General features: G+C 30.9%; 1 protein-coding gene across 3 annotated transcripts in view; it reads right to left on the bottom strand.

The window, feature by feature from the left end:
* The window catches only part of LOC119687627 (basic-leucine zipper transcription factor A), a 35,943-nt gene extending 13,446 nt beyond the window's left edge, over positions 1-22,497 (bottom strand). Inside the window, exons 1-2 of one of the 3 annotated variants that reach the window (XM_038102022.1) lie at positions 22,036-22,497; positions 21,054-21,261 (exon numbers count right to left, since the gene is read on the bottom strand). In XM_038102022.1, the coding sequence (XP_037957950.1) occupies positions 21,054-21,108 (55 nt within the window). In that variant the 5' untranslated portion in view covers positions 21,109-21,261; positions 22,036-22,497. The remainder of the gene's footprint in view (positions 1-21,053; positions 21,262-22,035) is intronic. The other 2 variants (XM_038102023.1, XM_038102024.1) reach the window with 2 other exon arrangements.
* Positions 22,498-26,283: the final 3,786 nt, after the last annotated feature.

Below are 26,283 nucleotides of genomic sequence, written 5' to 3'. Positions count from 1 at the left end.
CACAGTTTTAGTAATCTGTCTGAATCATATTCCTCGATCAGTTAATATCATTTGATGTCCTTCTTAATTTTCTCGTCAATTGTGACGACTTTTGACTTGATTAAACAATCTTCATGAGCCAAGTTGGTGCAACCATATTCGAAGCCAGCTACCAGTCACCCATAAAATTCCATCAGAGTATTCCATACCTACCATTCTGACAAACACTCGAAATCAGGTGATTAGAACAAATATTAAACACAGAGTTGAGTTTTAATTCATTGTTTATAAAATTGAATAAAATATTCTCGGGATGTATTAACCCATTACACACATAATTGTATTAAATGTTCGATCAGTAACGGAATTTTTGTTTTGTTTTGGATTAATTTGGGTCTATTGAGCTTAAATCTTTAATCCCATTTTTCGTAGACACCTGTGTCTCTGTTAATAACGGGTTGAAATTCGTGTATTCAGCGAACTTGATACGAATGAATAGATAAACAATATTGTTTCAGACATACTTTTCTAGATTCTCCAATTTTCATATTAAAGAGCGATTATTCTTAAAATCATCCTCTTCGAAAAATATTCCTTTTTAACAGATAAGTTTGAGAAAGCATGTCGAGCAAAAAATGTTCATCTATAAATTTGTAGCAAGTCTACGGATTACACGAAACTCAAAAAAAGAAAATTAAGTGTAATATATATTGCTAAATCTATAAAAGAGTTTTGAGACCTCAAGAAATAGATTTACAAAATTTTAAACAAATCATTATCTTCGTGAATGGGAAATGAATGGAAATTGTGGAAATACGGTTTCATTTATTTTTTTCCTTATGATATGTTTTGAATGCACAAGTATACATTGCATATATTTACTTCTCGGCGTTTTCTTACCACCCCAGATATCTGCATCAATTGCAACAAAAGAAATGTAGTGCATATTTTCTGCAATCTTCTTTTGCATTGCACTAAAGATTTTTTTCGTTAAAAAAGACAAACCAAAATTTGACTAAGGCAATGCAATCCCTAAGCTGCACTCGCGGAGATTCATTCCATTATTTTCGCTTGAGTGCCTCTTGAATGGGGGCCGCCAGTGAGTGCTCTGTGAGTGCACCTACGAGCGCACATAATCGATTTCTGCTTAGTTCTGGATTTGGGCACTGCTGACCAAAGCAGTAAAAAGCAGTTAATTTTTTCTCCTTTATTGCACTTTTTATTGCATTGCAATGTGTAATATGTGATATGCATATGGAGCATATGGAGGTACTTAACGAATAATTTAAACAATTTCTTTTTTGTTGTAGTCGTTTTTGCCATTTTGTGGTTTTCGTACCGCCACATATTAGAGGCCGACTAGGTCAGCACTTGACTGTGTAATGCGATATCCGCCACAGAACCGCCAGTATGCACCGTGCACAATGCACAACGCAGAGAAATAGACACCTAATAAAACAGACTATAGCAAATAGTTTGAGTATATACTAAGAGGAAAAAAAACAAATGATATAATTTGAATTTGAAATTCTATACACTTTTATTATCTGACCTGCGCCCCTCCTCAACATTTATATTCAAGTTTTTTTATTACCATATTTCTTTAATGAAGAAAAATTCCTCTTTTACATGTAAAATATTAAACGTAAATTAACTGCGGTTTAGCATCTCTATAGCTCAGTTACCACAAAACTATGAGCTTCGAAACGCTACACAAGAGGGCGCTGCGAGCACATTAATTTCGTGCGGAAAATAATTTTTTTTTTCTTAATAAAAATATAATAAAAACGTAAATAAAAATATTATTATAAATGTATATTAAGCACGTCTGCGTTACTCGATTGTGGTTTTAAAATTTGAAAAATTAAAACAAAGTCAAAGATTCTATTAAATTTTTTTTTATTTTTATTTAATAATGAATTCCAAGAAATTTTCGCAAATTTAATTAGTACGAAAATAATTAAATGTGTATACATGAAGTAAGTTATAGTTAATTAAAGTTAAGAGTTTTATTCTTTTCCAAACTACCACATCTCAGCAAAAGATTTGTTTTGATATGATCATTTGTATATTTGTTAAATACCATAAATGATCATTTGTTTCGATAAATATATCAATGACATTTTGAACGATACAGACACTTTCTGTATGATTCCGTCGAAATTGACCGTGTTTTTAGTTTCCATTCCGCATAATTAACGATCGGCTGAAAAGTTTTTGATCTGTCATATAACAATATTTTCTTCTTTAATTCTTAAACTTAAAAAGTGAATTGCTTTTATAACAGTCTTAAATTTTTTTATATAGGCAGTATAACCTGAAAACACCTAGCAGAGGGTAAACTCTCTAGCTACCAAACACCAATTTTAACCCCAGATGTGCAGTGGATCTGGTCCTTCACGTTGGGGGTTCATTGCAAGGTTAGCAGCCTCGCCTCGGAAAAAAAAACACCCTTTACGCAACCTTCTTTAAAAAAGAACAAGGCTGGACTGTAGTGTTAAATAAAAAGAAGAGTAATAATGGAGCCATGGAGTATATGTGAAACGATGAAGTTATGTGTGAAGTATGTCTAAATAGCATACAGCATAAATAATATGTTGTTGTTTCAAGTCAGCTGTGAATCTACATTGATAATAGATTTCTCATATATTTGTTTTGAGCCCACTTACGCCCATGTTTTTGTGATATCTTCACGATATCAGCTATCTCTTCAAACTTTTGGTTATTTAAAACAATTTTATAGATGCGTTGTGTGTATTCCCTACCCTTTAGCGTGTGTGGAATCATCAAAAAATCCGGCATGTTTTCTTTGATGGCACAGTTCTTGTAAACCAACTTCAGCATACGTAATAGCTTATATATTAGATTTGCGGTTTTTGTGGTTTTTTTTAATTAATTAAAACAATTTTTTTCTTGATTCACAAAAACTTGTACGTAACGATATATATGAAACTTTGTTCTATTACTTTCAGTTCTTTATGAAATGTACTCATATATTATATCGGCAACTTCAAACTTATGTGGTTTTTGTGGAGTAACAGTGTCACTGTTAGAAGGTTCTTGTGAAACCAACATTAAATTAATAAATAAACTTTGAAGAAACCGAAGCAAAGAATGCTCAAAGTTCAAACAAGAGCTGTCATCATTTCTGAAGAAAGAGGCAAGGATCTACATATTACTCAATGGCAAAAGATTTAATTAACCTTCCACAATTTAGTTTTTTGCTTTATTTGGATACTTGGAAAATTCAAATGTAATCTTTTAAATAAACTGTGTAATCAATATGACATCGTCAGCAGAGAGTGACTATATCTTTAGTCCTTAGTGTTAATATATACAGACCTTTTATATACTCCATAGTTTTTTTGTTTATTGTGGAGTGGAGGATTTATAATTTGAATCATGGATGCAGATAATTAACATCTGAGTTATAGACAATCAAACAAATAATTTTTAAGACCTTTAAAAGCTCCAGTCCATAGAATAAGCCAAACAATTAAATTTTTAAGTGAATGTTCTACAATTAATAATATATAGTATACGAAATATACTCGTATACAAGGTGTCTTTTGCATTTATGCGGCACAGATGATGGAAATGATTTGAGAGGAGGTTTGCGTGTTCGGTATTAAGGTACTAAGGTATCGAAAAGAGTTTTAACTGATATAAGTATGCAGTCATATAAATCACTACATATTTAAAATAAATTATCTCATGAATTTTTAAACTTATTTAAAGCTCATTAAACATGTTATAATCTTAAATGTAGTTAGTTTTTCCACCTGTTTAGATTTGGAAAATATTGGGGTTCAAAATTGATTTTTTTTTTGAAATTTTTCTATAATTTTTACGGAAAATCTTATTTTTCTCAATATTTTGACACAAATCTTAATTTTGTTAGTTTTTCATAAAATAATAAGACCGTTCAGTGTTGAGAACATTTTTGATACAAGCAGTTTTCAATAATCATGAATCGTTTCCGTGTGACCAATCTCTGAAATATGCTCACCAAATAAGAATAATGCATTACTTAATTACGTATAACCTTTACTATTGTTTTATTTATATAATAATGAATATAAATAAATAAGTATAGTTAAGTAATAAATGTACCTCAGGCACTACTAAAAACGCGCTTTTCTTCTCATGCAACTTTTTCGTCTCTTAAACCAAGGAAATTATCTCTGTATATATTTTTCATATATCATAAACTTGTGTCCCGACCCATTCACTTAAGTAAATTTGATGTGGTATTCCACTCCGTGAAATGTGCCACTCTGACATTGGTTTTATATATACAGCAGAATTTAGAGCATGGACTGAAGCTTTTTGACTCCATGGGAAAGAAGTCTAAGAAGAAGATTAAGTTGATGTGACATACAAATCTATATAATTTTGATTAGATATCCAAATACAAACAGAAAAATTGCAAAATTATAAAAAATATCAACAAAAACGAAATATGAATATCAGTAGTCTAAGTACTATACTAACTTTTCTCCATAAATTTTTCAAAACGAATTTGAAGTCTTAAATTTAAATTTTTAATACATTTCACTCTGAAAAAAAAAACAACAAAAACAAAATGAGAAGCGAATAAAACAAAAAAATTGCTGTATTATGGATCCATTTTACCTATTTGCATTATTGATTCTCAGCACTTAGCAATATTTCGAATGCATGCCAAGAATTTTAGTAGTAAAATTTTGTTAAAGTATCTATAGTGAAAAATAATATCTTAAATAAACAAACGACGAATATTAAGCAAAGTAGTTAAAATTTCAAAATTCAAAACACACGTCTCGAGTAAATTGATAAGCCGGGAAGGCATAACTTCGCCGTGCTCGATGTTCGATGACTATTTTGACGTGATTTATCACAACTTTTACGACTCCAAGCAAATGCGAAGAACGTCAGCCGGTAACGAGCCATTTAATAAAGCAATTATTAAAAAAAATAATAATAAAAATTGAAAAGAACTAAGAAATAATAGTGAAAAGCAATTATGGAAAAATAAATAAAAAATTAATTGAAGTTTTGAATTTCAAATTCAAAATGTCTTATTCAATTCGACGAACTAAACGAGAGTCAGACGAATAAATTTCAATTTCCAACGCAGATAAGAATTAATTACATTATTTCTTTTCAAAGAACAGAACACGACGGCATGTAATTGCGATAAAAAAATTACAAATAATTTTAATAAGACCTCGTCTTCAACAATTTTGACTGAAGTCAAGAAACTGAAGAAACAAAAATTTTATATAAAAATATTTTCAATGAAATTGAACTACTTCAGTCAGTGAAATATGCACGTTATGCAAAACTATATCTAAATTTTGCAATTCATACTTTTTATTTTGCTCACAAGATGAAAACTCATCACTTTTAAAACACAATTATTATAATAGACCTACTTCTTAGTAGACAGCAGTATGGAGACGAGGCGACATACGTAAATACATCCCATGCGACGTTCTACAAACTATCTAAAATCTTTTAGTTAAATTTGTTTTAACAAATCTTAATAAAATTGTGAAACTTGTTCTATTGTATGACAGAATTAGCCTAAATCGTATCCCAAGTCTTATAAGCAGAAAAGGTAATGAGAACAATGACGTTCAACGCCTTCATGCTAAATGTAAAAGACTTTCTGTAAAAAAGCAAAACAAACTAATCACTTTCTTTTTGTGGTCCACACAAATTAACATCTAAGTAACATATTAAGTAATAGAGTCCCGGTACATCATTTGATACATGCCTTTATATCATAAATACATACAAAATTATTGCAACGAAAAAAACATCAATAACATCGTATATCAACAACAACAACATCTACTTCAAAAGGTTGAATGTGGTACATTGCAACTACATTCCAAAAAGATCTCCGACCAAAATTCTCCAGAAATAAGAGAGACTTCATCGTGCAGTAAAAAGTTGTCTAATTTAACTAAGTTGTCTTCATACAACCACAAGTTAAACAATAACTGACCACTCAAAAAATATTGGTTTCAGCTTATTCTCCGATTACTATGATATTGTTTTCTTATTGAGATACTAATCTTAGTCTACTATATATATTAGATCGAGTGAATTCCGAGTTGATAAAGATCCCTTGATTTGGATTAATACTTATCGTGTGAATAAGTTATACTTCAAGGTTAAACAAATTTATATTACTCATGAGTCACGATGGATATACTTAAATGCACTAGGCAATAAGATAACTATCTTTAGGGTACACTTTTATGCGATACACATGGGTTTATTTAAAAATGAAATATAGAAATCAAAATTACAGAATAACTATCTCAACCTCAACTGATAGCCAACAATAAAGGCACTTAATTCTAATAAGTTGACATCAAGACTTGTGATAGATTGTCTTAATAAGTTGAATATTTGGTCAAAATAATTAAATATAGATCCTATGGGCTCCGTTTTCGCTTTGGAGTTTTCGGCAAGAAAATCACAGACGAACTTGCCCGGAACAAAATAGTCTTTTTACTTGTAGGCTTATTCCGTGGCTTACGAAAAGGTTAGGAAGGCCAAGGTTCACATTGGAGTGTAGTGCCACATAAGAAGAAGTAGGAGAAACAAGAAAGACTGTACCTGGACAGTCTGTCAGGGCTATCGCAACAAGAATTAATTCAATTAACACACAAACAAATAAATCAAACTTAAAAATCATTACAGGAGTTCTAGAAGAGCACTGTTTGGTCTCTTGCAGAAAAGATAATAACATCACAAAATATGCTGCGAGCTTACCTAGCACTGATGTGCTAACGAAAAAACTATCTAGCTGACATAGGTTCTGACGTAGGTTCCCTATTACAATTTATTAAGAAAAATGAAGTTAGGTAAATACTCTGAATTCATGAAAAAGGTACCTCTCCAGGTAATTTCACAACTTGATAATAATAATAATAATAATAATATTATTTATAAATAATTTTTTAAAAAGTAAAAAAAGTTTGATTAACTATTTTGATAATTTCAAAGAATGCAACTAAAACGACTGCTTGTAGGGTGTAATATGCTGCGCTCATTGATTATTTAATGAAATTTATAAAGTAAGTAATGTTTTTTTTTGTGTTTCCTTGGTAAACGCGTCAAATTGTAAAAAAATGAACTAAAGAATCTACCGTTAAACTGCAGTGCAACATATCGTTTAACAGTCGACTTTAAAAAAAGAAAACATTCAAAAAAAACATTCCATAAAAAAGTGGAAAAATGACAATAAACATTTTAAGTTTACATAAAAAATTTGGGTCAAAATTTGGTCAAGTTGACGTGATTCTACAAAACAAAAAACCAAAGATAACCAAAATTATTGCAAAGAAAAGAACAGTCCAGCTCAGCTCAGACCCAGAAGCAAAAAACGCATGCGTCACTCACATTTCCACTTAAAATAAAGTAAACAAATTAAAAAACAAAAAAAATATAAAAAATAAAAAATAAAAAAAAAAAAATAAAAAAAATAAAAAAAAATATTATTCAAGTGGTGGAAATAAAGACAAAATTAAGAGATAAAACTTTAAGAAATAATAATAAGAAAGAAAAAAATAAATAAATAAAGCTTAGCTTGTAAGTTTAGTAAAGTTTGGGCGACCAGAAATACTGATATGCGGACATATGTAGATACCCCTTGTCTGCTGAGTACTCAAAACGTCCTGAATTTTTAATTTTTATAGCGATGTGTAGATGCTATAAAGAAATAATTTTTAATAAACTATATACATAAGTATAACTACTTTTTTCGCTAAGTTCAAGACTATAACAACGGACTATACTAGTTAAAATATATATTAGTTGAACTGCAACAAAATACTGAAGAGTGAAGATACCTAGCGAAGATTAGCTGAAGAAGAGATAATAATTTTTGATTTGATTTTAAATATGTCTTAGAAATTGTTTTTGTTATTTTTTTTGTATTTGAAACTTCAAAATCGTTCTGTATTACTTCATGGACAGCAAGTCCAGTAAAAAATTTCGTAAAGAACTCCATGATTTTGTACGAGATTTTCTACATCACATATATATTATAGTCGAAATATTAGTGACTATAAAACACATTTTTTAAAATAATTTAAAAGGTTGTGTTTTGTTTAAATATTTGACCAATTAACCCATTCGAAAATATACAACACTTTTTATTATTATAATATTGAAGTACTACAACTCTTTTTATCAATAATAGTTTATTTATGCACAAAAAATAAGATATGAAACCCTCCAGTAAAGCTAGTACATCCATTCGAATGGCCACATAAAATCTTATATTAAAATAAAACACAATCTCAATAGAAACTCGGTTCCTTATATACTTTTTTTGAAAATGATTGTTTTTAGTGCTGTTATATGGCATGCTTTATTGTAGCATTTTTTATTATTATGAAAATAAATTTATATTATTTGTTAAGCATGCATTCCATCTGAACTTACTATTCAGGATCACACCTAAATATTTGGCGGTAATAAGGTACGGGATTTGTATATCGATTATGTAGAGAGGAAGATAATGGATTTTATTGTATGTGAGGTTATTATAGATCGATTTAATTTCGTTCCTCTTAATACTCCATTTAATTATCTATTTGTGGATTTTGTTAAGATAATATTGAAGTCCAGTTATAAATTTAAGCCCTAATATTGCGACCAATAAAAGCGCGGAATGATTTAAAAATGTTGCAGTGATGAAGTTTTCGTCGTTACGTAACATTGAAACAATATGTCCTAGCTAGACTGACTACACTGGCGAATATCAGTGCATATGATTTGATAGATATAACTTCATAAAGATAACACATTGTTTTGGTAATAGTGCATTTAATTAGTTTAGGAACTGCATTTGCACTGCATTGTCCCACACCATAATAGAGCTTTCTATCTAATACATATAGAACTGGATATACTTATTGCAACGGAAGGAAATTAAGTACTTATTAAAGGCTTCACGACATCACACGATCCTAAGCCACAAGAACGTGCTGCTTACATAAACAAGCGGACAATCACTCAATATATACAATATAAAGTAAAAATAAATACATAAATATATATGTTATATATATCTTCGAAAGACAAAACCATATCCACTATCATTCATTCACCACAATCAGTACAGTCATTGCATCAGACGTCGTTCCAAGTAATACCGTCGTGCTTTCTTTAGTTAAAACCCAACACCTTCACTTCGGAATTTGGGCATTTCGTTAGGCCAATTTAACAATTCCCATTTAACTGGAAAAGTTTCGCTGCCAGTGTGCCTTTGTGCGCGTCTTACGCTTTGGTATATTTTTTTCTATTTTCATACTTAAATAACCCGGAAATGCTATTTTTAATATATATTAAAAATTTGCATAAAGCATAAGTATAAAAAATCAATAGAATTTATAATTGAAATATCAAACCATGAGGCGTACGAGGTGCCTAAGAATAGCCAGCGTAAATGAAGAAATCGAGAATAAGAGGTTTTGTTATTTGTTATTTATGGAAGGGGCGAATAAATTTGCTACGAGTATCAGATAAGAGGTTATTATTTTTGGTGCAAATATATGGGGTATACGAATTTTTTTAGCGACTAAACTTAAAAGAGATACTACTTCATTTCAAAAATATTTTATTCAATTTTATAAACAATGATGATTGAGTTTTACTCAACTCTGTGTTTAATATTTGCTCTAATCACCTGATTTCGAGAGATTGTCAGAATGGTAGGTATGGAATACTCTGATGGAATTTTATGGGAGACTGGTAGCTGGCTTCAAATATGGTCGCACCAACTTGGCTCATGAAGATTGTTTAATCAAGTCAAAAGTCGTCACAATTGACGAGAAAATTAAGAAGGACATCAAATGATATTAACTGATCGAGGAATATAATTCAGACAGATTACTAAAACTATGAGGCTGTGACCTTTCGCCCTTTCACTAAACTGGAAAACCTGCTGAGCTTTCTAAACTGGAATAAATACGAAATTAATTAAACATTTTTAAAATTCTGATAAAAAAGTTTAAAATGTCAGCTGGTTTAGATAAGGAATTGTTTACTAAAATCCTATCCGTATAAAGGACATTGTGGCTTTCTTTCATGGTAATATTTATAATATAGTATATTATAGAAGGGTGTACGTGTAGATGTTACATGGAATTGCACAAAATGTATTCTAGAAGTGACGATATAATATTTGGACTACTTAAAAAATTAATATATGTATTAAATTACTTATCAGATTCTGATTACTAAAATATGAAGGTGAGATTGGGTACACACAAAAATAATATACGAGAACAGAAATTCCTATACAATCAATGTCAGTGATACAGATAGACTCGAAACCTTATGTACTTTTTCAAAATAATATTTACTTGCTCCTTGATCCGTAGTATAAAAAACACTTTCAATAAGTCGCGAACAGGATAAATATATAATTCCTGTCACACATATATATTTTCCAATCTCTTGTATTTATATTGTTTAATTATTTCGTTATAATTAATTCATTCAAATATTTTATCAGCACCCTGAAGATGACTATAAACCATAGGTGAATTATTGTTGAAAATAAAATATTTGACCAATTTGTGTATTGGAAAATATATAATATATTTTATTAATATTGCATTGAAGTACTGCAACCACTTTTTGAACTTTTTTTAAGTACTGACAACAGTTAGCCATGACTCGAATCCTTAGAATCGAGCACATAAAATGTTATATTAAAATAAAAGTATAATCTCAATACAGACTCGGTTCCTTATTTACTTTTTTTGAAAATGATTATTTTTAGTGCTATTATGTGGCATGCTTCATTGTAGCATTTTTATTTATTATAAATATAAATTTACATTATTTGTTAAGCATGCATTCCATCTGAACTTACTATTCAGAATCACATCTATTTGTGGATTTTGTTAAGATAATATTAAAGTCCAGTCTGATCTGACAGATATAACTTTATTAAGTTATCATTTTGCTGTAGTAAATATTTGACCAATGATTATGCTGGACTATTTATATAGATTTAAATAATTAGATAAATAAAGATATTTATATTGAAAGATTTTATATAATAATTATATGGACTGATAACGGAGTATAAAATTAAATGGTTTGCATATTTTATGGTGAAATTATGCATAACTTTTTGTAATTGATCTTACATCGTCAACTGGCGTATGATATGTCGTCATTAATATATGTATATATATTATATTATGTATACGTTTTTTAATAAAATTTAACCATTTCAAAATGCATACGTCTGCACTTTATGACTCTCAATTTATTTGAATAAGATTGCATTACAGTTTTTGCAATTCATTTTTCGTGTCATTAATAATTTATTTCCACGTACTATTAAACATTAAATTGAACGATTTCATGACAAAATGATTATTTTTAATTGCTTTCCATTAATATTTTCTATTAAACTGAAATGAGTTTAAATTGAAAACGAAAGGCGTGGAAAGTTATACAACAAAATCTGTGAATAATAATCCATTAAGTAGAGAGTGGCGCAGATAAACACACACACACACAACCTCAAGTATCTGCAGACGTGCCTCTTGAATATTACCAAATCACATACTCATAAATTTCATTTTATACTGAAATGTGAATGAACCAAAACATAAAAACTTTCAAATTTTTCTAATCACAAAAGAAAATTAAACAAAAATAACACACACAACAAATTAAGTCCAAAATCCAACAAAATTTATTGTTATGAACATTTTTTGTGGAAGATACAAGAGAAAAACTCTTTCCAGTTTGGAGTAAGCGCAGCATTTTTAGTAAAGCCGAAAGTGGAAAAACCTGACTCAAGGTTGCAGCAATCAACTGCAACTGAAAAACGAAGAAAAAACTAGGAACCAGTTGCACGTTTATAATAATCACAAAAAAAAAAAATAATATATCGTTATATGAAAGTATCTATGAGATGCGTTTGAATACTGCAAAAGATACACAGGCACACATACGCAAAGACACAGGCAGAAATGCTTATGCAGACAGGCACGACTCAACACTCACAGGCGGTACGACACGCATACAAGCGATTTGGAGTTAGCATATAGCGTCGCACTCAGAGTCACTGTTCATGGCTACCAATGACCTTAACCATGAACAATGTTGCGGCTGAATCAGCACCACTAGCAGCAGCAGCAGCACCAGCAACGACGACAGCCAAGAGCCGAGAGCGGGAGGTAGGGGTCAGCATGCAGAAGACAACAGTAGCAGCGAAATAAATTGCAATTGTCGCCAAACACTGCTGCACTTACATGCAAAGTAACGCCACAACTAATAGGGACAGACGGATGAAGAAGTGTCATATGTAGCTTTTAGCTTCACAGCTCCTTTTTTTGATCTATACAGAAACACTGGACAAACAGTGCAAAAACCGCACCGTAGTTGGTACACATATTTCTTCTTCCTGGAAGGGATACACCGAAAATTGATAGCAGCTGCTGCGGCTGTCATTGGGATACTTGCAGCACATGACAATGGAATTGCTTAAAGAATTAAGATAAAAAACAGGTGACATCTTTCATAAACGAACTATGATGATGCATCTCATATTATCTTCTGAATAAGCACACGACACTCAGCTGTAATTCGATTATACCTACAGATAGAATTGAAGAAAGTGTTGCCTCAAAGTATGTCGATAATTTATTCTACATAAAAGTATTTCCGAAGAATATTGTTCAAATCTTCCTTAATACTGTAAAAAAGGTTCTCATAACATTCTTGAAATTCAGTTGTGAGATGACCGAGCTCAAAATTCCATGAAAGAATGTATCATGAATGGTTATTAGGAAGTTCTACTGGTTTTGAAGAAATAATCTGTATTTTTAGGCAATCAGATTTAAAAAGAAAACTTATAGCCAAACCAATCGTTTGAAAGAACTTACTTACTCGTTACTAACCTCTAATGGCAGCTCGCCTAATATAATATATTATAATATATATTATAATTTATATAAGATATAATAATATATATAATATATAATAATATATATAATATATTATAATATATATAATATATATAATATTGAAATGTATATAATGACAGAGCAATTTGTTTTTTTTTTATAGATTTATTTTTCAGATTTTTTATGCAGCTGTGAAGAACATTTTTCCTCCCTTCCTCTGAAGTAACATATAGAGTAATAGCTTTAACGTTAATTTAGTAACTGTATTTGTAAGTTTTTTTTATCGAATGTCTCTATTTCTCAGAATCTACATCAGTGCTAACCAGTTCTATAAACTGATAACGAAATAAACCAGTTTCAATCAAAAATTTTGACTTTTAGTGCAAATTACCCCAAGTACGAACCGAACTATTGTAGCATTGCAAATTCTGCCTGGTACAGTGGTTAGATAAACTTACTTATGTCTAAGGTTATCTTTAATTTGGGTTTTAGTCTAGACAGAGAGTCTTATGAAATACGTACGGTTATCGGAGTGCTTTGGCTATGTGCTAAAGCAACTTTTCATCAACGACTTGATTTCGTATAAACTTGTATCTTATTAAGGTTTTGTATATGTATGGTATATTGTATATGTTAGCACTGAACTCTTACAAAGAACTTTACAGTTCTTTATAAATAGTGTCTTCATCGCTCTCATTCATTTTCAATGGTTTCAGGAGTTAAAAGGGTCTGTGTATCGAAGCAACCGTTTACCGATGAGCAAGTACCGTTCACAATTTCGACCATGTCGAAATTTCAATATTCACAAAAAAGGCAAACAAAGCAGTGTCGCTCAGTAGTGTCGGGACGGTCCTATTTAAAATCCTAATACCACTATAAGTCTTTTTAAGATACATTCATATTTTTAGTGTTTTTTTCAATGCTGAAACTGCATTTTTGCAGCTGTTTTGAAACTTTTTTGCACTTAATCTGCAAAAAACTGAACTTACAGAGTACGAGAAACTTAAATAAACCTAAATGAATAAAAAAAACAACTGACATGTGCGAAATTTGCTTTCAAAATTAACATTTTTTGGTAATTTTGCTAATTTCGGCTTAACCGCAAAATGAAATTATAAAAGAAATAAACACAAAGAACTCAAAAGATACGAAATTACAGATTGTTGGCACAACTCATTGGCATAAGACTAACTTTCACACATGAAGAACGACGGAACGACGAAATAACGCAGATCAGATCAGATCAGATCGGATAGTCGATGTTGATCTTGATGATTTCTGTGAAGATTTTCACTAAATTTGCTTTTTGTAAGATCTGAAAATATTGTGATGGGCAAGGGCAATACCCAAACAAACCGAATGCGCACATGAAAACAAAAATATTGAACATCTAATCAGAAACAACTTTAACAACAGGAAATACTAAGAAGAGGAGGCTCCGTACCGCGACACACAACATAGAACAGCTGAAAACCATTTCAAAGATACAAAAATATAAAATAAAATTAAACGAAAATAAGAAAAAAACCTTTCCATTTAATGAGGCGTTTTCGAAACAGTTCATCTAAGGCCGTTTTTCGTTTTCGATCAATGGGCAGAGACGTAGTGAGTTTAGAGCGCGATGGAGTAGTGGGGCCTGAAGTTTGTCGTTCTGCTGCTGGAAAATGCAGCAATAATGTGCAACATGCCACATCGCAACATGTACGATCAACATTTTCATTATTTATTTTTGAACTAATAAAAAATGTGTAAAAACTGAGAAATTTTCCAACAATAAAAACGCAATGAAAATAAAGGAAAGTGCACAACAATTGTGGCTGGAGGCTGATGCGAGCAGTCCACGTCATGGCTCTGCCTGCCTGGCATAACATCGCTGTGCAGATATACACCATCTGCAGCTGGTCGTTGGATGCTGTTGCCATGAATTGCTGCTTGATTTGTTGCAAAGCAGCCTTGCGATAAAATTTACCGAAGCAGTTAATTTTACTGCAACACATCAAAACAACAACAGCAACAACAACAACAGCATCAGCATCAGCAGCAGCACCAGCAACAGTAATGGCAAAAAAAATGGTATATATATATATATAGCTATTGCTGAGGCCATGTTCTGTTTGTTGCAACATTTGCCACTAAAAGAATTGCATTATTATTTTAATGAGTGCTTTGGAGATATAACAAAAACCCAACAAAAGTACAAAACTCAAACTTAGAAGGGATAAAATTATACAAAAGTGGAAAATTAAGTCCTGTTGACTGAGTTGACTGAGTCAGCTGAGCTGATTGACAGTACGGACGACAGCCTGCAAACAAAGCAGTCACCAGCCACCAGCCAGCAGCCAGCAGCCAGCAACCAGCATATAACAGCAGTGCCGCTAAGATGCAGTGCAGCAACTGCTTGACAGACAGACGAACGGACAGACAGTTATATGGTATTGTGCTTTAAAGATATAGATACTTTAAAGATAACAAATTAGTTTGTTTTTAAAATACGTACACTTCATTTACACCAGTATCTAGATCTGTTGTTGGATTTCAATTTATTATTAATATTGTTGTTGTTGCTGTTGTGGCTGTTGTTGTGGCATGACTCAGTTGCAGTGTTGCAGTGCAATTCTGTACACATATTTAAAATATTTTTCATGTTTTTTTGAATTAAAACAAAAAAAACTAAAGATAAAATGCACCCCACCTCTTAATCAAAAATACATTTTAAGTAAATTCTTATGAAAGTAGAAGGAATAAATCTAGAAAAAATAATTCTGTATAAGATTATTGTTATAAGCAAGAATGCTGACACATTGATTTATTTAACAAGTCTATGACAATAGACAATATCGTAAATAATTTCATGTTCTACAGAACCTAGTACTCATGTTTTATTTTTGCTTCCAAAACATTTTACATTACGAAAACCGTTTTAGCTTGAGAATAAAATATAATAAATTGTTATATGTTAAATAGTAAGAAAAGCAATGAAAAGAATACAAACCCTGTTAAAAGTAGCCCTACACGACTAATACAAAGACCTTTCTAGATCTATTTTTTTTACACAACGATCTAAGAATTTTTTGCTAACTGTTATGTGGACCTCATAATATGTGCCTATTATGATAAGTATCGTTAATTCTGATGGTCGAGGTTACATATAGCAATAAAAATAAACAGAATATTGAGCTTCTAACGGAAGAAGGGTTTGCGCTCATAGTAGGAGGGTTAAACATAAGATATTTAACCCTGCAAATGGAAATTAGGTTAGGTAACTATCAGCATTTTTTTTCGAAAACATCTACAAATTAAAGCCGATAAATATCATCCGTTAAGGACTTCTTAATGTCAGACGCGGATAAAAGCTCTCTATCTAGTATTCTACTTTTGGATTAGATCAAAGCCATACAAATACCATAAATAATACTATACTGAAATTTGAAGATCAATTAATAATCTTTAAGAAAAAATGTGGATACAAATGAGGCCTCGATTGAGTATAGACGCTATGTAGGTCTATTAAAAATATTACACGAATGGCACTTTGTTGGAGTCCTTACTGTCACGGTTGTGACTGTCACGTTGGAGCAGCCATGAGAACAAAAAGGTGAAGAGGATTACTACTAAACTACAAACAGTACACCATTACTAATATTACATTAGCCAATAATCACGGAAAAGAGTTCATTATAGGAAAATAATACAGACCGCCTATTTTTTAACTGATTGTGGGAAGTGGACCCAAAGTTGCAATGTGTATTTCAAATCGTAAAATATTATATTCACAATGTCAATTTCCAAGAAAATTAGAACTTGACACTTATACTTGAAACAACGATCAATCAATAAACAATAATTATAAACAGTCCAAATTGTTTAGAGAGTAATATTACCCTTAGAGTAGTAAATCAGAACCCATAACCTTCATTGTGTTTTAAACCTTTATTAAGGTTAACTAGCGTAAGCGAGATTTTGGTGTTCGGGCTTCTTTACTGATTCTTCACTTCCTAACCACCAATGGCTTCTATGGTACATCCAGATTGTAATGCATACAATCTGGATTATGACTTCGAACTTTTCTATTAAAGTTAAATTCTATATTTATAAGAATGTCTTATCGCAGATCTCTATGTCAAAAACCAGTCTATAGACAGTTGCGACTGTTGAGAATTCCGTGTGTATTGATAACAAAGTTAGCACTTGAAGGTATTCAAGAAAAATATCTGAGGAGTGGGACACACAATTGACTTCAGTGTGTCTTTTGAATCGAATGTTTATCTAACGTAATCTCTAGTTATTAACTCTCCTCTAAGCACTCAGTCTCTTATAGACAAGGATTGAATTCTCCCTTTAATCTTTTTTTGATTAAATTGTCAAGTCAAGCCCTTCATTATACAATAGTTCCAAACTTTGTCTAAGACTGTTTGCAATCAAATAGTGACAGTGATAACATATTTGCCAATAACAATGACTATCAGGTCATCTACATAACCCATGGCGTTATAGCCTAATTGCTCAAGTTTAAGTAGCAGTTCTTTGGCTTCTATTGTCTATAGCAATGGTGTGACAGTAGCATTGTTCAATATTAAATAAGTGTTAGTAATATACCACAGTAAGTTTATAATCATATTGATATTTCACAGAAACGAATCAACTTTTAAAGCCCACTCTCTAACATTTCAGTTGCAATGCTTCAGATGAAGAACAGTTTTTTTTGATTTATAAGATATAGGATTTAAAATTTTAGTCTTAGAATTTGGTGTGTTTCCAGGCGCGTTTTATATCAGATTTTTTCGTCAAGTCAAATTTTAAAATAATCCCTAACTAATATATAAAGTTAAAAATATTTATACAGATTTGACTACGAGTTGAGTTGGTAAATTATTGCACAGCAAAAGTGAAAGTCGTTACTGGGCAACATCAACCTCCATTCATAGCCTGCTTAGTCACTACAAAGAATGTGAACCACTCTTCCTGACTGGTTACTCAACTAGTAACTACAAGTATCTGCAATTATCTATAAGTTTACGTTTTATTTTCCATGATTTTGTTGTTGACTCGCCTGTTGCGTATTAATAGAGCCACGCGGACTTCTACATTCAGGATTTGTCTCTGCCGTAAATGGGGTTTCAAATGCAATCGCAGTAACTGCCATTTGCAGCAAGTCCAGCTTAGTAAGCTTAGTAAGCAGATCTCGTACTAATTTCAATTTATTTGCAATTTTTTATCGCAAATAATTGCTGCATTGATGACTTTCAATTAAAGGTGCAACCACACTTGTTCATTGATAACCATGCGATTACACATGCAAACGGATATGAGCGCCTCTAAATTATATGTTGTTACCCATAGATACTTTGGATCTAACGCAAACTGAAGCAGTGCTCAGTGGACCTTTGGTATGGTAATGAATGCCAGCCTGCCTGCCTGCCTATCTTTCTTTCTGTCTTTTTATCTGTCTGTCTGTCTGCACATCTACTAGGCAGCCAGTCTGTCAGTCATTTTTTAATAACTATTATTACAATATGTAAAAGCTATGCTATGCATGATGTACGTCAAATTAATAAACACAAAAATTATAAAAAAATTACTAAAAACATTAGCAAAAGTTGTTAGTTTATAGCTCGAAAGTATCTCAAACTAAAGCTAACGCTGCCAACGATGTGTGTAAAAGGTGAAAGTCGAGCCAATAAGCAAAAAAATTTCTTTATAAACGATCTTTTGTATTTTTAACGACAATGGGAGATGCATACCTTAGTTAGAGCTTCACAGATACTTTTCAGTTATCTGTAGTGCGAATTGTTTCTGCTAGCTTTGTATCTATTACATAATGCAGTGAATATGCAGATACAAAATTTACTCAATTTTTTTTAAATATAAAAAATTAACTTAATTAAGTATTTAGTTTTAATTAAGTGTAGTCCACTGTTAATTGATGACTGTCGATTAGCATCACGAACGAGTATCTATCTGAGTGACAGTAGAATTTTAATGTGATTTATGATGGGAGGTTGCGACAACCGGGCAGCAGGGTACGATTGTAAATTTATAGAACTTTTATGGCTGCAATAAAAAATTTATATTTATGATATGTATTTTTTATATAATACGCTTTTTCCGTCTTTCTGTTGAATATTTAAAAAATTTAAATTTATTTTAAACAAAATAAAATTGAAAGTCGTATCTTTGTAAAGTATCAACAAAATCAAAATTCTACTGCATATCCCTTTTTATGGAACAAAAAGTCCTGACAAAAAGTATTTTAATATAGTTAACATAATTTACAAAAATATCGAAAGATTGTCATAAAGAATTAAAACTATTTATAGGCTAGGCCACGACCATTTTGAAATTGGTTGCGGTTTCTTAGAAAGTGCAAATCTTTACTATCTTCAGAAGTTTTTTTTAATATTTTACGAAAGTTATAATAATAATAGATATATACAACAATACCTAATATATATAGACTGGCATTTTGCATCAAACGGTTCGCACATATAATTTTAATATATGACAAAAATTTTATAATTAATTGGCCCACAACTAAATCTCTCATTAATTACTTTCGGTAACCGCTAGGCCAAGAAAGTAGTTCATTGCAAAAAGAAAACTCGCTTGACTAGCGAATAATGTGGCTGGCCGTTACAATCTGCGCTGTTGTCTTCCAGTTTTTTTCTGTGTCCTCAGAAAGGCAGAATGTCATTCTTTGTGACTGCTCGGTTTTGCTCTGGGTCAGTAAAAGATTTTTAGGCGATCTCGTCTAATATAAATTTGATCAAAAAAACTAAAAAGGAAAATACTGTCAAAAGTGCACATTATAGGTACTTATCGGTCCGTTTGAAGAAAAAGATTACAAAACAATGGCAAATGGGGATGTATATTCATCATGATTATACATCTGTATATATGTATATGTATAGTTATCAAGACCATGCATCCCCTAACGGGATCTTGGTTAAAATACCGATATTGGCTCCCCAGCGACTATTTCCTGTTAGCAAACTTCAAAAACATGGTTCAGAGAAAAAATGTTTGTCCAATGAAGAAGTCAAGGCTAAAACAAATGCCTATTTTAAGGCCAAATGTATATTTTTAAATCTTTTTTCAAGAGAGATATCGAAATAGCGGAGAAGCTTTGGACTATATTGCTCTTAAAGAAAACTATTTGATAAATGAAGTCAAATTATCCGATGTTATAAACTGTGTATACACTTTTTTCATTATAGGTATATGCGAATATATTAAAACAAGTCAAATTCATTAGTTTATACAGATTCCAAGTTCAATTCAATTCAAAAACTTAGTCTATTTTGCACTGAAATATGGAAATGGATGGATGTATAAACTATTTATATATTTCTATAACTTATATCATATAAATTTAAAAATCTATTCTATTGCTAGAACTTTTTGCTAGTATAATCACGTTTTTATTCGCTAAAAGTAAAATTATTTCACTTATAAATTACTGCATAATTCGAATAGATGTGAGGTGAACAGCAAAAGCACATTGTTTAATGTGAATGCAAAGACTATGTGCAAATTTACAATAGCAACGATGTTGTCTCTTACGTATTATATTGCGATATATCTACTCATTGAAAGTCATAATTTCATAATGAAAATTTAATAAACTAATTACTGATTTGAAACATTATTATTTACATATGTTATGTGACGAATGCATTAACAAGAAAGCACATACCACAATATCTGATTTAATTGCTTTTGAGGATAATAGAAATATTGAGGACTTTATATATGTATTATTTAATATACGAGTATGTTAGAAAGAAAATCGCTACTATTTATCTCATTGCCGCCTTATACCGAATGTACATATCCTTCAGCCTCATACTTTGCCAAAGGTTTTTCTTTTTTTGTTTTTCGTTTTGAACTTTTTTTGCTTTCTTTTGTAAGCGCAGCACAAGTTCATTTGTGCTTGCAAAACTGCAAGCAAACTGACCTACAAAGCAAATACACAAACACACTCACGCGTTGTTGAATGGTGCGGGTGGCTGAATGGCTGAGTGGTTGAGTGGTTGAATGGTAGGTTAGGTTGGTTAGGTTAACGGTTGCAATTATGGAAAAACAATTTTTTTAAAAAGAAATTAAAATAAAATAAATAAAATAATTTCTGCTTACCTTCATTTACGTGCCCAGTCTTTGGTAATGCTTCCGTTTTAGTAAAATTATTCATGTTTTGCTTCTCTATTACTTCTTATCTTTCTTTGAAACATATAAAACGAAATAAGCACAAAAAAATTATATTTTTTTTTTAATTTCTTAAATTTTGTTATTTTAATGTTTTTTATTCTTTGGAGCACACATCACTTGCAGCACTAAAACAGCACTAAAAACACAAACAAAAACAAAAAATAAACACAGTTCAGCATAAAAATTGTGAGCTCAAGGACAAATCTTAACTTTGTTGTTGAATTTTCAAAACTAAACAACCTGCCTTTCAAGGAAAGGGGGCAAGAAGAACTGTGTTAAGCATTGAGCTTTAATGGTTAAGCTACGCTACGTTACACCGCTTAACAGCGTTGTTGTTGTTGTTGTCGTTGTGGTTGAAATTATACTGTGTGTGTTTCAAATCTTTATAGCAGTTATAGTAGTTATAGTTGCTATTGTTGTTGTTGTTGTTGCCATTGCAGTACTCAAAAACTTGTTGAAGAGTTTGTCAACAAAGTTAGAGCCAAAACCAAACCAAAGTGAATAATGAATTCATAATCACAACAACAACAACAACAACAAAAAAAACAACTACAACAACAAAAAACAACTACAACAACAACAAAAATAATAACAATAAGCACACAGTGACAGTGGCGGCATCTGCAAAACAACAATAACAATAACAACAACAACAAAACAAAAACAAAATCACTAAATTTACTTCTGTTTATTATTTACAAAATATTTTAAAACTTTTGTAAATTTATTTAATTTATAATTGTATTAAACTTGTTTTTAAATTAATTAAATTCATTATTAATTGAATATAAAAAAATATTTATTAAGCATTATTGAGTTTCACTTAAAACTGCAACAGTGGCAGTGCAGCGCAGCGCAGCGCAGCAGCCCGTAATTTCTTCTTGCTTTCTTGTTGTTGGTTTTTCTTTACCGTCTTTCAAAAATTTTCTATTTTCTATTTTTGTTTTGATTTTTGATTGCTGCTTCTTTCCATTCACGAAATTTGCGGCATCTTTTTTTTATACCGAAAATGTTTTTGTTGGTTTTAAGATTCAAATATATCGAGAAACTATACAACTTCACTCGCAAAACTCGTTTGTTTATTTTGTTTTTTTTTCTATTCAATTCTATTCCGATTTTTATTAAAGAATTTCATAAATAGTTTCCGCACAAGAGACAACAACAAATTGCAGCTGCCGTGTTCACTGCTTGCAATGCAATTCGTATTTGTGTTCACTTAAATTTTTTTTCTCTATTTCAAAGTGAAATATTTTTCAAAACATTTCTTCAACTTCTACAATAAATTAGCGCGCACAACACACAGCTCAGTCAACTGCGACAGCCGCTCAACGAATGCTCCGGCTACGAGAAAATATGAATTTGTTCACAAAGCGTTGGGGACTTGCCGTTTAAGCATTGTTTTCTTTCTCCATTGTTGTTGATTATTTTGTAAACTGTTGTGGTTGTTGTTGTTGTTGTTGTTGTTGTTGTTGTGGTTGTAGTTGTTGTGACAGACGTTGAAAATACATAAAAAGTTGTTTGACTGGAAGTGAACAAGCAACAACAAAATTTCATAGCTGCTGTTGAATTTTTTTTACAGTTTGAATTGCACTGTAATTTTCTATTACAATTTGAAATGCAATAAACAAAAAACTGTTGTTGAGTTGATGAAAAACTAAGAGTTACCATCTCTAACTTATTCGAAGAGTAAGAAAAAATATTTATGCTTATTAGAGAAACATGTTGATATAAATAAAATAAATTATTAGTATTTTATATTATTATATAAAAGTTATAGTAAAATAATCATACATATTATATGATAATAATAATTAATTGTGATTAATTATACACAGTGTTACTCTTAGTTACTACGAGCTCGGGAACAGACCTAATAAGTATATTTTATTGTATATTTGTAGTAAACTAAGACTATTTTCATGTGTGTAATAGGTGTGGTAAATTGTTTCTGAAGGTGACCATCAATTTTATATAACGTATTGCACTTGCAAATAAAACTAAATAAAATTTATATGATTTGATAGAACCAAAGCGTTTTGTTTTAAGTAAAAACAATAATTGACTTAATAGGCCACGAAAAAAAAAACATTTTAATTAAAATGAGTTTACTAAGCACGTCCACACCTCGCTGTGGGTAAATTTGAAGTAATGATTAGGAAAGTAAAAATAAATAGAAGAGTAGTGATGGCCATTGAACAGAAGACGAATAAGCCGCTTGTAGCACAATAGCGTTGCATTGCTGACAAAATGCTAAGAACACGGCAGGCTCCATCTATAACGCAATACGGTTCCATCTATAATCGAATATCCTATGAAAATCGACGTTATTTTAAAGACTTCCATCTTGTATATATGAATTAAGCTTATAGTTAAAGATTTATAGAAAAATTATTTTTTTATTGTTTTAATTAATTTAATTTTTGACTGATCAGCTGTTTCGAGTATTGCCAAATACCCATCAACAGTGGTCCTGGAATTATTTCTTTGTAGTTTTTTTGAGACTGCAAGTACCAGCGATTGAAATCGTGCCCTGTCAAATTTGAACGTAAAAATAGTCACTACTGTCATATTAATGTTAAATGTTAAAATCAAATTTAATTTTAAACATTTATGGTGTGTGGGTCATGGGACCAATTTTTATTAACATGTTACCTGTTACTTTGGGACTGGTGTAAAATTTTTTTAATACTTCGTATATGTTTGTCAACTAACTTAAAGAATATATAAACAGCTAATTGATGAAATAGCACTCGTAGTTTTTTAACACTATGCCAGAAGGCTGTTATGAAGATAAAACTTTTGTTTGAAAAGTAGATTTGAGATGGGGTTCTTGATTTAATATGATTAGTGTACTCATGGACTCATTGCGACTTTTCAGTCCCTAATAATATTTGACCCATCAATGCAAATCTCTTTCATCGCGCTATTATCAAACCTATTCCTAATTTTTTTATGTGGGACTGTTAGTAATAAAAACACTATCGCCATATAAAGAAAAACATGTATAATCTAATTCATCACAATTAATTCCAGAGATAGTTGATGCCAAGTGCTTCAGTCCGTAGAACGGTATGCAATATTTTTGTTTAATGAAGACATAGTAAATGGGTAGTAAATGATAGGGAACGATTAAAATCCTTTCAGAAGTCGCACACATTACTTATTCTCCGTAGAAGAGAGGTATGCGTTTTTTACTAAATGGAAACTCTGGCTTATGCCACAGTGCAAAAGAAACTGTTTTCAAAACAATTTTATTTCCCATTTTCAAGACCCTAAGTATATCTGGTTATATATATATATAGATAAATTAAAAACTCTTGAACTGTTGAATTGCTGAAATACTAATTCGATTGCAATTTGTTGCTGTTGGTTGTATAATTGATTTCATTAGTTTAGTTAATTAGATTTATTGTTTATTAAAGAAACTATATTTTAGTCTTCCATAAAATATACTATGGACGGACAGACGGACTACAGTTCTAATATCATTAGTTATTGGTTTGCATTTAAATATCTACAGTTTGAGGATTAGAATATCACTGCATATAGAAATTGGTTAAATAAAAAATATAGATCGGACTTTTATAATCAAATAGCTGAAGTTCGTTTCAAGTCCATTAAATATCCATACATTAAACATGCTTTTGTATTTAAATGGGTTTGAAAATTATTGTTTTGAAGTTGATTATTTTAGACCTTACTGAAAAAATTCTGTGACTATATATTAAAGGAAAGTTGTCTACACAAAGTCCTAAATTCTGCTAAAAGAGAGCAAATAGGTATAATCAACCACTAGTCACTACTCTCTGGAGCTGTTAGTTGCAATAACTTTGTGTCCCACTGATAATTAATATCGAGTGACAATGGTGTACCAGTTTTCATGATTAATTAAAAAATGAGGTGAGTACCGATATGGATCAGTTCTTTTAAGTCACAGACATTACTAGTCTCTTCAATTTATTTCAACTTAAATAGAATTTGTGTATTCAAAGCGGCTTTCTTAGCTAATTGAGAAGAATTCGGTCCTTCCTCCACCACAACTAACTACAAAAATTTTTTAGTATGGTAATTATATCGTAAAACGGGTACCAGATCATTAAGACTTTTCTGGCAACTATAGGAGCGATTAACTGGCCAGAAATGTCATTTGGCTTATCTTAGCAATGAATTCAGCAGATATTGGTTTCAGTTAAATAAGCTTTGCATACAGAATACTTTAAAATTGGGGACATGACAAAGTTACCACACTGATGACACATTATCGTATGAATAGACATATCGACCGGTTACGGAAGTTAATTAAGCTCTCATATGGATGTTAAGTCAATGAAGACAATAAGACCATAAAGAAACCTGACATAAGTAATATCAGACATCTAACGACCTGTGATTATTGAAATAGTGTAGTCAAGTGTACAATATTATGTTGACAAGTTTCTCAATCTAAAAACTTATAATAATCATTAGTTTATTAACTGGTTATGCTCCAGTTAACTACTGGTTTTTAAATACTGTACTGAACGATTCTGACTCTCATAGATTTTATAAAACACAGACTAAACCTTCTGTTCATCTTAATTGCTAATACTTTGTAATTGATAAGAGACTAATCTAAATGGCTTTCTATAGATCAAATGAGGTTTTTAATCTTAAGCTAAGAGACAACACATCATTCAATTATAAGTGTGACTAACTAAGAAAAACAAATTCTTTCTGCCAAAAATCCATTTTTGTATTATTAGAGTGTGTGTTAATGGTGGAGGATTTCTCCGCATTAATTTAAATTACTCTATATTGGAATAGAGCTTGTAACAAATCTTATAAGATATAGTGTACCATTTTCAATTCTATTAACAAACAACATTCATTCAATGACATACTATTGCATTTGTCCATTAAAGGGTAAGACGTCATATTTAGAAGGGCTTTTTAAGACATCAGTTAGTGTTGAGTCTGTAAAAGGGTGTCATACGAAACCCTGAAACTATGGTTAGTTAGTCAGTAATTTGATCAGTAATTTCTTGCACCTTTATTAAACGAACTTCCATCACTAGATCATGAATTTTGTCTATCATATTCAGGGTTGTGGTCCCATTTATGCATCTCGGTAGGTCATACAATCACAACGTAATTCGGTAAACAATGGCTTTTTTAAAAA

This window comes from Teleopsis dalmanni, chromosome X (assembly GCF_002237135.1).
Source record: "Teleopsis dalmanni isolate 2A chromosome X, ASM223713v2, whole genome shotgun sequence".
In the NCBI taxonomy this organism is placed as follows: Eukaryota; Metazoa; Arthropoda; class Insecta; order Diptera; family Diopsidae; genus Teleopsis; species Teleopsis dalmanni.
Note: the sequence above shows the minus strand (reverse complement) of the source record. Positions and strands in the feature narration are given on the sequence as shown.